The sequence below is a fragment of the Macrosteles quadrilineatus genome, unplaced genomic scaffold (genome assembly GCF_028750875.1).
Source record: "Macrosteles quadrilineatus isolate MER2022 unplaced genomic scaffold, UCM_ALF_1.0 Scaffold_5__1_contigs__length_97177068, whole genome shotgun sequence".
In the NCBI taxonomy this organism is placed as follows: Eukaryota; Metazoa; Arthropoda; class Insecta; order Hemiptera; family Cicadellidae; genus Macrosteles; species Macrosteles quadrilineatus.
The window spans coordinates 41,460,037-41,472,048 of NW_026542598.1; the positions used below are offsets into that span (position 1 = coordinate 41,460,037).

The 12,012-nt window shown below is 34.7% G+C and overlaps 1 protein-coding gene across 4 annotated transcripts in view; it reads left to right on the top strand.

Moving 5' to 3' along the window:
• Window positions 1-12,012, top strand: part of LOC128994096 (carnitine O-palmitoyltransferase 1, muscle isoform-like) — a 45,143-nt gene that overhangs the window by 27,312 nt on the left and 5,819 nt on the right. For 3 of the 4 annotated variants that reach the window (XM_054418355.1, XM_054418352.1, XM_054418354.1), the window contains exons 7-15: window positions 2,140-2,341; window positions 2,911-3,110; window positions 3,445-3,649; window positions 4,690-4,797; window positions 5,234-5,259; window positions 5,758-5,823; window positions 10,194-10,311; window positions 11,290-11,424; window positions 11,583-11,717. In XM_054418355.1, the coding sequence (XP_054274330.1) occupies window positions 2,140-2,341; window positions 2,911-3,110; window positions 3,445-3,649; window positions 4,690-4,797; window positions 5,234-5,259; window positions 5,758-5,823; window positions 10,194-10,311; window positions 11,290-11,424; window positions 11,583-11,717 (1,195 nt within the window). Of the gene's footprint in view, window positions 1-2,139; window positions 2,342-2,910; window positions 3,111-3,444; window positions 3,650-4,689; window positions 4,798-5,233; window positions 5,260-5,757; window positions 5,824-6,647; window positions 6,711-10,193; window positions 10,312-11,289; window positions 11,425-11,582; window positions 11,718-12,012 lie in introns of all 4 variants that reach the window. The other variant, XM_054418356.1, reaches the window with a different exon arrangement.

The following is a 12,012-nucleotide window of genomic DNA, read 5'->3' on the forward strand; positions in this document are numbered from 1 at the left end:
TGCCAACAATGGAACAAGAAAACGTTTACATGTATGATATCATTTCCTGATGTTTTGTCTTGGCTGCTTGATTAACTGACGCTTGTTTATTAAATAGGCCTAGTTACCACACAACAATAAAAGGTGATTGTCTGTGGGCGTTTACTCAAACTGGAGTCGGTCTCATCTGATATTGATGCGATAACAATAATAAGGATCTTATCTGAATTTTATCCTGACCTCAAAAGGCAATGAAGATACCTAAACTGCCACTGCCATAGGAGGGGTCTACCATTTTACCTTGTTCGGTAAAGACAGTGAAGATGTCTCTGCTATCGTGGGAGAAGTCTACAAACCTGCTGTGATCGCGAAAAGCAATAAAAAATGTCTCGGCTTCTGTGAGAGAGGTTCACAATTTTTCTGCGATTGCCAAAGAATTTAGGATGTCTTCCTAGACAGTGAGAGGGATCACAGTAAATTTTCAACTGTGCAAAGTTCACAGACGATTTTCTGCAACTTCAAAAATAAAAGCTTGACTCGCTGCATTTTCTTACATGATGCTCTATTGCTTGAGTTTTTAGCGGTTATCTTTATTTAAGGGGGAGAGTGGTACATACTGGGACGAAAATATTAAAACATTTTTTTCTTCAATATTAGTTGACTTAGAAGAACAATCTTTACACAAAAATAAAGCAATTTTAAAACTCTTTTAATGATATTTTTTTCAAAATTATTAACTTATATTTAAAAGGCCAAAAACCGTTTGTCCCGCTTTATACCACTTGTCCCAACATGTACCGACCCTGGTACAAGGTGGGACAGCAATATGGTACAAAGTGGGACAGCATATGGTACAAAGTGGGACAATAAATGGTACAAAGTGGGACATCCTGTTATGCATAGGAGGTATACTTAAATAAGACAGTTTCAGACAAATAAAAATATTTATTGATATATGTGACTTGTAAAAACTTATAGTAAATAGTTAGTAATTAAACTAGGCTATAAGGCTCAAAATTGCTCCATCTTCTGCATGCTCCAAAAACTTCTTGCGGCAAATCTTCGGCATTATGGACCTGAAAAAATAATTTTTTTTGTAAAATTTCACTATAATGTTCTTTGATGAATAACTATGATATGAATGAATGTGTCTATATTTTAAGAGTTAAATGTAGGTCTACTTCTGCATAAAACCGACCCCGCTAAAACTCTATTTATGTTATAAGTAGGTAAAAAAGAAGAAAGGAATTGTTTAATTGAAAATATAAGTACTAAACAGTTTAAAAATACCTAGGACTAACACAAAATTATGACAATGGTTGTGTTTCTGGGTAAACCGTGTTAGGGTTTACCATGAGAAGTAAGTTAAGGGCTTTTTTTATTTAACAAACCCTAGGTCCTATTCTTGGTAACCTACCAAGCAGATGAGGCATATCATATATTTATATGGGTATGCTTGTATTTATAGCCTATTATGAATTGCTATAATAGTATAATAAATCAATTATAATTGCTTGTCCCACTATGTACCGATTTCCCACTTTGTACCACCTTATTTAACATTGTCCCACTATATACCACAAATAACTGTCCCACCTTGTACCACACGTAGGGTTATATTGTTTTTAAGTTTTACCCCAAACAGTGCATCTCAGACATCCCTGACCTCCTTCTATTGAACAAAGAAGGTTTTTTAATGTTAGGCATATCAAATTTAACCTGCTTATCAAACTAATTTCATAAGAAAATGATGATTGCTTACCTCAAAAATGTAACTTTTGAGACTATAGTTGTAGCAGACTGTCATTCAGTACTTTCCAACATGACTGAAACTTCAGAACTAACTTAAAACACACTGTTGGCCATGACTTAACACTTTTGGAGGGAAACTGGCCACATGGCTTTGAAGATAAAAAAGTTATATGGAATGTCCCACTATATACCGTGTCCCACCTTGTACCACTCTCCTACCTTAACTTAGTATTAGGAATCACATCAAATACGGTAGAATTTTAATTCCGATTAATTTTTGAACCACGAAGGCATGTTTTTAAGAAAACGTACATTTGAGAGAACTTCTCGATAAACTTTTGATCAAGGTTAAAAAATAAACAAAATTAACTTAATCTTAACTCTTGAATGACAAGTGGTCTTGCACAGGTGGTCCAGCAACTATGTGTCAGATTGGTGGGAGGAATACGTGTATCTGAGAGGGAGGTCCCCACTGATGGTCAACTCAAACTTCTACGGCATTGACGCCATCTTGATGCATCCCACCACCAACCAGGCAGCACGAGCAGCTACCATCATTCACACGGCTTTACAGTACCGACGGCTGATCGAACGACAGGAGCTTGAGCCTGTAAGTTTCACTGTTATTTTAAAATAGTGTATTTGTATATAAAGAGTTAAATTGGTAAATAAATGATTAGGGATTTTTGGATCTTCGCTGAGTTAGAAATAAAATCTTTTACGGTTCAGTTTCAGAGAATGATTGAGTAGATTGGTGAAATCTGTGCTTCCTCAATGTAACCAACACAATTGAAAAGATGGGAATGATCTTACAAATGGTTCGAAAAGTCAAGGCAACTCCCAAACTTAATCCTAAGATATCACCATTCATATCCAACCTAGCAAGCAGGCTTACATACTTAAAGAGTATACAAGATCAACTATAACCGTGATATTATAATCTGTACTCATTGGCAACACTGTTTCAACAACTTCCTGGCTGCCATTAGAATTGAAGAAAATTCCTCTCTTCCTTATTTGAAAATGTCAGTGACAGTGAAAATATTTTAAATAGTGTGAAGTTCTGTTTTTCGTTGTGCCACTATGGACTCTTTCCCGTTCAGTAAGCCTGTTATTCTAACTAAAAATCATAAAAACCCTTGTGCCCTATGTTACATCTTTATTTGATTTGTTTGCCAGATCCTGATCCAAGGCCTGGTGCCGCTGTGTTCGTGGCAGTACGAGAGAGTGTTCAACACAACGAGAGTTCCCGGGGTCGAGACGGACAAGATTGTGCATTACAACGACTCCAAACACATTGTGGTCTACCACAAGGGCAGATACTTCAAGGTGCCCATCTACTTCAAAAAGAGGATCCTTCTGCCCAGTGAGATTGAAATGTAAGGCAAATAAATCTTCCTGACGACTATATATAAAAAAACTAAACACAAGACTTACTTTTTTTGCAGTTCACGCCTTGGTGCTGTAGACAGATATAACATTGGTTCCCAATTCAACTCGATATATTAACACTTATATTTTGAACTACTAGGGTAGATATTAGGGGTATGCGAAGCAGCAACAATTTTTTGGTTTGATGTTTTGGTGTGAACAAATAAAAACCTTCTTAAGTTAAGATTTATACTGAAACTTTCAATTCATTCACAAGGGTCACTGACACTGAAATCAAAATTTTGTAAAAATATGTAATAAAGTCAAACATTTGTTTTACAGTCAGATGAATTACATTCTGCAAGACACGAGTGCCCCAGCAGTCGGTGAGGAGAGGTTGGCAGCCCTGACTGCAGGAGAGCGCACTGCCTGGGCCAACGCAAGGTCCGAGTTCTTCTTCAAGGGCACCAACCGTGCAAGCTTAGACGCAATTGAGAAATCTGCTTTCGTTGTTGCTCTGGATGATGTGCCTTACGAGTTTGACGAGGTTGGATATCACTTTGATTATTTTGTAGTGTACAAACATTAGTGTGATAACTTATAGGATATAGCCGACGTGAAAGTTTGGACATGTGAAAAATGTTTCACTTAAACGTTCTTGCCACCAAGACTGAGAAATTGGAATAATATATAAAATATTGTACCTTCTCCGACTTGGCTAGTTGTGTCATGTGTCATGTGGCTAGTTGTGCCTACAACCTGCGTCGGTCTGTTTCAAATTTTATTTACGGTCGGCCTAGTATTTTAAAATGTTGTAAATGTTTATTTACTTTTATCGTATTGTTTTGCTATATGCAACATGCGTAATAAATAATGTTCGCTGACGTTTGTTCTTTTTAAACCCTCTTCAATTTGATAATGAGTGATTTGACCGGAAAGCAGTAATACATTGACTTCTGTAAAAACTGTTGAATGGACAAGGTACAAACCTATATATATATTCCAAAATGTGAAGCACAATTTACAATAAAGTTGCAGCTGCTGCTAGAAAATCTCCTCCTAACGCTCAAATAGTATTACAAAATTAATGATTTTACTACCATAAATTATTGATATCATCAAACCTAAACTAATAGTTTATATTACATCTACTCTTACTTTATTATCAACATGTAGATATCATTATTTATTTATGTCTTATGTGTTTGATGCTAGATAGTGTTAGTTTTTTAACAAACACTGAATCATTTGGTATCCACAATAGTCTGTAAATTCTCAATGGTGTTAACTGATGATAAAATTACTTTTACTGTTTTTTCTCCGTGAAGCATAGTCAAAGTTGTATTTTTTAAGCCTGGTTTATTTGAGAGAAGGAGAGAGGTAAGTTTGACTTTTGAATATTGGTACTGTAGTTTTTCCCAAATAGTGTTGTTAAACAATGAATTATTCATATTCAGTGGGAAAATTGAAGCAATTAAATCAATGGTAAAGTAGTAGTATGTCAAAAGAATTGGAACACACAATTGGATAGTAAAGGATAACTAACTTAGAAACGCTATTTGTACTAAGTTTACATTTTGTCCTTAGACTGAACCTACAAAGTTGGACAACTACGGACGCATCCTACTCCATGGAAAGGGCTATGACCGATGGTTTGACAAGTCTTTCACTCTCTGTATTGGGACCAACGGCAGAGTAAGTAACCTGTAATATCTTAAAGGTACTTTTCAAATCTTCAGCCATACAAGTGAACAACAACATTTTGATAGCCTAACATTTATTTGTTGTTTCCATGAATGATTTTGACAAATAGTAAAAGATTGTTGACAGTAAGGTGTTGTTGTCCTTTTAACTTATTGTAGCTGAACAATAATTAGTTGTCAGCCTGTTTGTTGTTTGTAAGAGTAATTTAGGATAGCAATGAATGTCTAAAAAGCAGTGGGTTTAGTGTTTTTCATTATACTTGTCTAATTGAGAGTCTAATCTAGTAAATTTTATCTTACCAAATGGAAATAATCAAAACAAGAACTTTTCTGATACTGTTGTATAGTTTAAGCTTTGACGATTGAAACAATAGGTTGTCTTATGCTAAAGTTTAAGTAGAAACTTACTTGTGTAATGTTTTTTACAGATTGGCTTCAACGCAGAACATTCCTGGTGAGTAGGGTTAGGATTTTAAACAAATCCTCAGATTGTAGAAACAGAAACATTGACGGTTGTTCGGTGCAGTAGTTTTGAACAAAGGAGTATTTATCGAATTACGGTAATCCAAGATAAAACTATGCAATAATGATTAGCTGGCTTTCAATTACATTTTATTTACAATCCTTAATGATAAATTATATGAATGTTAATTAGATAATTATTGTTTTGTGATTTTTGTCATAAACCTAAATTGCTAGTATGGACGTTGTGTGATCTTAAGACAGTTCAGAGGTGATCCAGAACAAAATAAAAAGATAGTCCAAAAACTTATCCTTAACTATCAATGTCTGTCTTTTCAGTTAAAGATTTTATTACAGAGCTACTGTGACTGATTGATTAATTGATACGATTAATTAATTTTTAGAGTAATGTCTTTTCTTAAAGGTATCTTTGTGTAGTAAATCTCTGTGAAAGCCCCTCCTCAGTGATGTCAAGTTGTGCCGGTTTCAGGGCGGATGCAGCCGTAATGTCTCACTTCTGGGAGTACGTCGTGTCCGATGAAACAGTCAACATGGGGTAAACTCATCTCTCTCACTCGCACTCTCTCTCTCTCGCTCTTCTATTGTTTTATTTCAGTTGTGGATTGCGGGCTTCACTACAGACAGCAAAGCATTTAGGTTGACGTAGTTTTGATGTAGAGTTGTGTAGTTGAATATTTAATATTTTAGATGTAGTTAGTTAATGTTCATGATTTCACAGTAAAGTAGACTACTTCTCGTCTCGGTGCTTTAAAATGTAAAAAATAATTTAATATGTGTTGAAATAAAGTAAATGTAGAGAACGTATAGATAAAACTCCAAATTTGTAAAATTTAAAAAACTGGATTTAATTTTTGTACGGTAGTCTTTTTAAAAGGTTTTTGCCCGTAGCTGGTGTATGGATAGTAGTTTTTACTCATAATATCCCTGGTTAGGGTTTGAAAATGAAATTCCCGTGCAAAGAATGGAGTAACAGCTAGTAAAAACAGATGTAAACTTACAAAAATAATAAAAGTTCCAAATTGCACCAACAATTTGTGAAACAATTTGTGCTTTCAATTTAATTGTAATCAGCTTAATCACGATCTGAATAATAAAGATTAAAATTTTGTCTATTCACAACTGCTGTAAAATAAAAAAACTAAATGAAACCTAAAGATTTTTGCAAAGGTAAAACTAATTAATACACACAGTAGGAAAATTCTCACAAATTTAACCGAGACCAGGCGTAGTCTACAGTTGGTAGAATCACAACGAACCATAGCGTGTTGAACAGTAGACTTAAATGCTTTGCTCCTTGTTTTCCACGCTTGTATTATTTTCTATTTTGTAGCAGTTTTGTTTAATTTCTTTGGACTCCAGGGCAGACGCACCGGTTATGGGCCACTTGTGGGAGTTTATCATTGGAACGGACATGGTCGACGGGTAAATATAACTTGTGCGGTACTAACAATGTCTTTCCTGATATTGTGCTCGTCAACTGTTTACAGCAAATATCAGGCTGTAACAATACATTGTGAGGCTAGTTATGTTTATTCATACAAGTTGAATCAGCTGTTGAAGAAGACAGCTTTATGTTTTCCTCTCTTGTAAACTTCTACCAACAGTTCCGAGATGATCATGGATGTTGCCTGGATCCTAGTGTTTTAAAATAAAACATTATAGAATCTTTTCAAGTAAATCAGTCTGTTAAACAAAGTAAATTAAATTGATTTTACAGTAAGTTTTACATTCTGTTTTCTTAAAATTATCCTTGAATAGTGAATATTCAGGATCCAAAACTCCTGACCTCTAGTGCAAAGTTATAGCAGTTTTAAATAATACTAATTCAGCAACCTTCATACAAATTTTCTTCCGCATATCAATTTCGCAGAACCTAAAATACATCATGTTGTAAAAGATTGAAAAAAAAAACACATTTCTTTAATTGGTGGTTTGCACAGTTTCAGGAAAGATTGAAAACTAACTTAATCAATGAAACAGGATTCATTCAAGTTAGTAGTTTAGTTTCATATGTTTTCTTAAATTCTTAAGAGGGGGTAGTGTGTAATTTTATTTATTTCACACTTAATAATCGAACATTACAGAACAACCTCCATAAAACCTAATTTACAGTATATTTTGAAAATTTCATTTGATGTTTTTAGACATTGTTAATAGTTTATCTTGGTTTTAAAATGGTAGTTTTCTTCTTTTGTAGATTGTGTGTTTTTATTACTCAGTACCTCTTGTCAAAAGAACGCCACTGTTAGTTAAAAGTAAAAATAAAACTGATTTCAGTGATTTCAGACAGCAAAGTGCTTTAAATCATTCAAATTATTTTCAGTTTTGATTTACAATAAGCCACTTTTTAATTACTGGTTTTGTTAAGTTTTTGTTTTAATTGAATCCATGTAATGAACGATACCACTACAACTACAAGTCAGGTGGTGTAATGAAACTGCCAACAAAACACTAAGGAAATAATTGATTTCCAGATTTACATAAGGTACAAAGTTTTATTATAAATAAATATGTATCTTTTGCCCATTTTTATATTTGGATGCTTAAATGCTTAATATTTAACTGCGGTGGTGGACTTTTATATGGTTTGCTTTAAGCTTATTGTTATTTTGTTGCTTTAATTAATGCTTATGGTTCATTTTGTAAATATTTCAAATTAAATCCATTGTTTATCTACCCAATCTTTTGCATGTTTAGATATTGGTGAGGGTAAATATTGTACAGTAGTTCAAACGTAAAAACTGCGTTTTTAAAAACATACTATTTATTCTGTTATGGATGTTAAAATTCAAGTACCTTGAAAACTTTTCATAAAAATAGTAGTTTATTTCTTGTATTTAAACAAATCATGAGTTGGCAAAATGTTGAAGTAAACTTAATTAAATTTGCTTGAGTTGTAAAGATTTTCAGAAAAAAACTACTTTATTCTTGTGAAATACAGTAGACCTCCCCTCTTAACCAACCCTAATCGGACTGGACCTAGGTCGGATAACTCAAAAGGTTCTTTAAAACGGGCAACCCCTAAAAACTATAAAAGAAGCTATTAATTTATAATTATATGATCATTATTCTGAAGTCGTGCTGCATTATTTAGATACCGTTATAAACTTCTCTTATCTCCTTTTTTCTTAAGTGTTGATGATAGAAAAGTCACAAATTAACCCAAAAAACGGTAAAATCTAAAATACTTTCAGTGAAATAAATTATAGTCGTAGGCAAGCGTTACTAAACATTCTTATTTTGATACCTTTAGTAGTATTTCAAAATCCAGATTATACGATATAGAAATTATTATCAAAATTAAGATACAAGCAAGCATTTTGTTACAAGACGGGATGTTCATTTTTAGCCTGTAACATTCCGTAGAAATGCATATTGTTCCCATCCGAGCGTGGGAGCAGAAATGCCGAGATTCCTAGAAAGTGACGGTTAAACCAAACTGCTCTCAAAATGAGGTCGGTTAAAACAAACTTTACAAGTGAGGGTGAATAATCCGATTATCGATTAATGCAAGGTCGTTCAAGAGAGGGTCTACTGTATAAAGATCCAGGCCTACAATAAACTTAAATATTAAAATTTTTAACAGCGGACACTAATGAAAGTGAGGATACAGATGATACACCGAAGTAAGTTTATTAGTAATGTTGAGATTGTAGCACAACGGATTGAGTTATCAAATAATTAAATAACTTACGTCATCAATCCATAAATTGCTGTGGAGTACGTGTTTCAACCATCAGGTCATCCTCAGCTCCACTGTCACTAGGTTGAATTTGCTTCTATGATACTCAAAGAAAACGGAGCATATTATCGGGAAAACATTCAAAAAACAAAATGTCACCGTATCTTTTAAATCAGAGAACAATTTACAGAGATTATTGGGGAATGCAAATAAATCCATTGGAGAGAATAAATACAAGAATTCAGGTGTATACAGGCTCAATTGTGATAACTGTGACGCATTTTATATCGGACAAACAGGCAGAACTTTTGATTTAAGATTTAAAGAACACGTCAAAGAAGTAGTAAATAATGGGACAGGAACGGGAGCAAAACAGAGTACAAAATCAAAATATGCGGAACACTTAAATATAGAGGGGCATAAATACACAAATATAAGCAATAATTTAGAAATTATAGCAAAGGTAAAAAAGGGACAGCGGCTAGACAGATTAGAAGAAATGAATATATACAAGGGTTTTAAGCAAAATCAAAACATATTAAATGAAAAAATACATTCTGATTCGAATCCAGTGTATGACACCATTATTAGGCTGATGGACAATAAAAGAATGATAACCAGCTGAAGATGTCGTCATGGTCCAAAGTTCAGTGTAGGATACCGACCACCAAGTCAGTGTAGCCGCAAACCTGAGCCCGTCCAGCCGTGCGCACGGTGTTACAGAGTATTTGTTATCTAAATGTTTCGTACGTGTCGTGTATGTGTGATAAATGTAAAATATGTTTGGACTATTTATTTAACATATCGACGCTGTTGCTATAATGCAACATAGAAGCAAATTCAACCTAGTGACAGTGGAGCTGAGGATGACCTGATGGTTGAAACGCGTACTCCACAGCAATTTATGGATTGATGACGTAAGTTATTTAATTAAGTTTATTAGGAATTATTCATAAATCGTCCAGCTATTGTACGCTGTTGCTTTTTAGTTGAGTAGAGCTTCAAATGTAACCCAAACAAACAGATTTCAATTTTATGTTTCATCTAATCGCTTGATTTATACATTGTCATATAAATGGAAGATTTAAAAATATACATAAACCATGTATTTGAGAGATGCACATGGGAATCAATCAATATCACATACGCTTAACATTGTTGCTGAAAGTCAGTGGTTTGGTTGGTTGAGGTTAGTGAACTGACTGAGTGTTTTTGTAACTCAGATACAGGGAGGACGGCAGAGCTCTCGGTAACCCAGAGTTCAACCCTCCGCCCACCCCTGTGAGACTGCAGTGGGACTTGCAACCCCCGGCATTGGCTGCCATAGACAGGTCTTACCAGGCGAGTACAAAAACATTGATCCTGTCATTAGAAAACTAAATCTAGACCTTACAATGCAAGTTAACAGTACTTCACTGATCTAGGAATACAACTGGAGGTAACACTGTCTCGGCAACTCTGTTAGAAAATCGAGACGCTGTAAAATGTTTTTATGTTGTGACTAACTTGGGGAATCAGCTCAGTGATTCGTGGTTTTCTGTATGTACAATCCCCTATTCCCCTAGTTGAAATTTACTAAGTATAATTAACTTTATCCTTCAGTACAAATGTGGACCAACTTCTCCCAATTCTTTCATTAAGTGCTACCTCTAGTTGTAGCCTATCTCTAGCTCAGTGCTTTACCTTGTTTGGAACTCACCGACCAATACTCGGGTACCGAAGTCCTGCACACTACCACTACTAGGATCCCCTAAAGGAAGAATCCTTTGGGCAGCAGTAGTGCCACCTCAGTTGTTCCAAATAGGTCATTGGAGTGACATTATAGTTAATTCTTACCATACCAACATGTGGCAATTAAGTGATCTATTCACAAAATCAGTTTGTATGAGATTAATCCAATGACATACTTGGACGGAATATTTCCGTCCCGCCGCTAATGTGCTCTGGCTTTCCTAGACGGAAATATTCTGTCTTGGGGCATTTTCTGTCTATCTACAAGAGTTATTGTGCGTGTTTTAAGTTTCTTTAGATGACTAAACTGTTTTGGGAAAAAATACGAGTAAACATCAAGTAAGAGTTTTTTGTGTCAAAATGCCATGAATGTCTTGTTTAAAATTGAAAGAAATAGACTCGTATAATAATTGCAAATTGTCTTCCAATTTTTCTGAATGGAAAATAATAAATAAGGAAGTTATAGTTGGTTTTGTAAATCACTACAATATTTTTTTAAAGTAGGAACTCCTGTGTTTAATCAGGTAGTACAGCTTCCGTATGTTGTATATGATTACACTAGTAAATATGTATCTGTTTGTTGGTCAGGTGTCCATGTCTTTGCTGAATGATGTTGATCTGAGGATCTACTTGCACTCTGCCTATGGCAAAGGCTTCATGAAGGAGTCGAGAGTGAGCCCAGACGCCTATATACAGATGGCTCTACAGTTGGCCTACTTCAGGGTAAGCGGCTTGACTTGTTTTGGAATTTATGGTGTAAGTAGTACTTACCTATGTTGAAAAGTTCTCAAGTGTTCGATATACTATATTAAATGTGTATGGATCCCCATGTATCTGTTATTCTCAGTCCATAGCAACTCTACAGTTACATGTATGTGTAGGATGCTGGTAGATTCAGCCTGACTTACGAGGCGTCCATGACCAGACTGTACCGGGAGGGTCGCACAGAGACTGTACGACCTTGCACTATAGAGTCTGCAGCTTGGGTGCGAGCTATGCAAAACAAGTCATCTTCAGTGAGTATTGTTCTCTGGGAAATAAAATTTCAAAATCATCAAGCATCTATGATTATTGAACACCAATTTTAAAATATTTTGTTTGTCATTATGACGAGAAATATAATTACTCCCATGTAACTCGTTATAAAATGGTAAACAAGGTTTTGTTTGATTCAAACTCAGTTTGTTTTAACTAATTTTTAGGAGTTGGATACTATCCAATTAAATTAACTACTGTAATCCAAGTTAAGTATTACAAAAGAACCCCGGTTAACCGAATTCGGGTTAACCAAAACCCGGGTTAACCAAAACC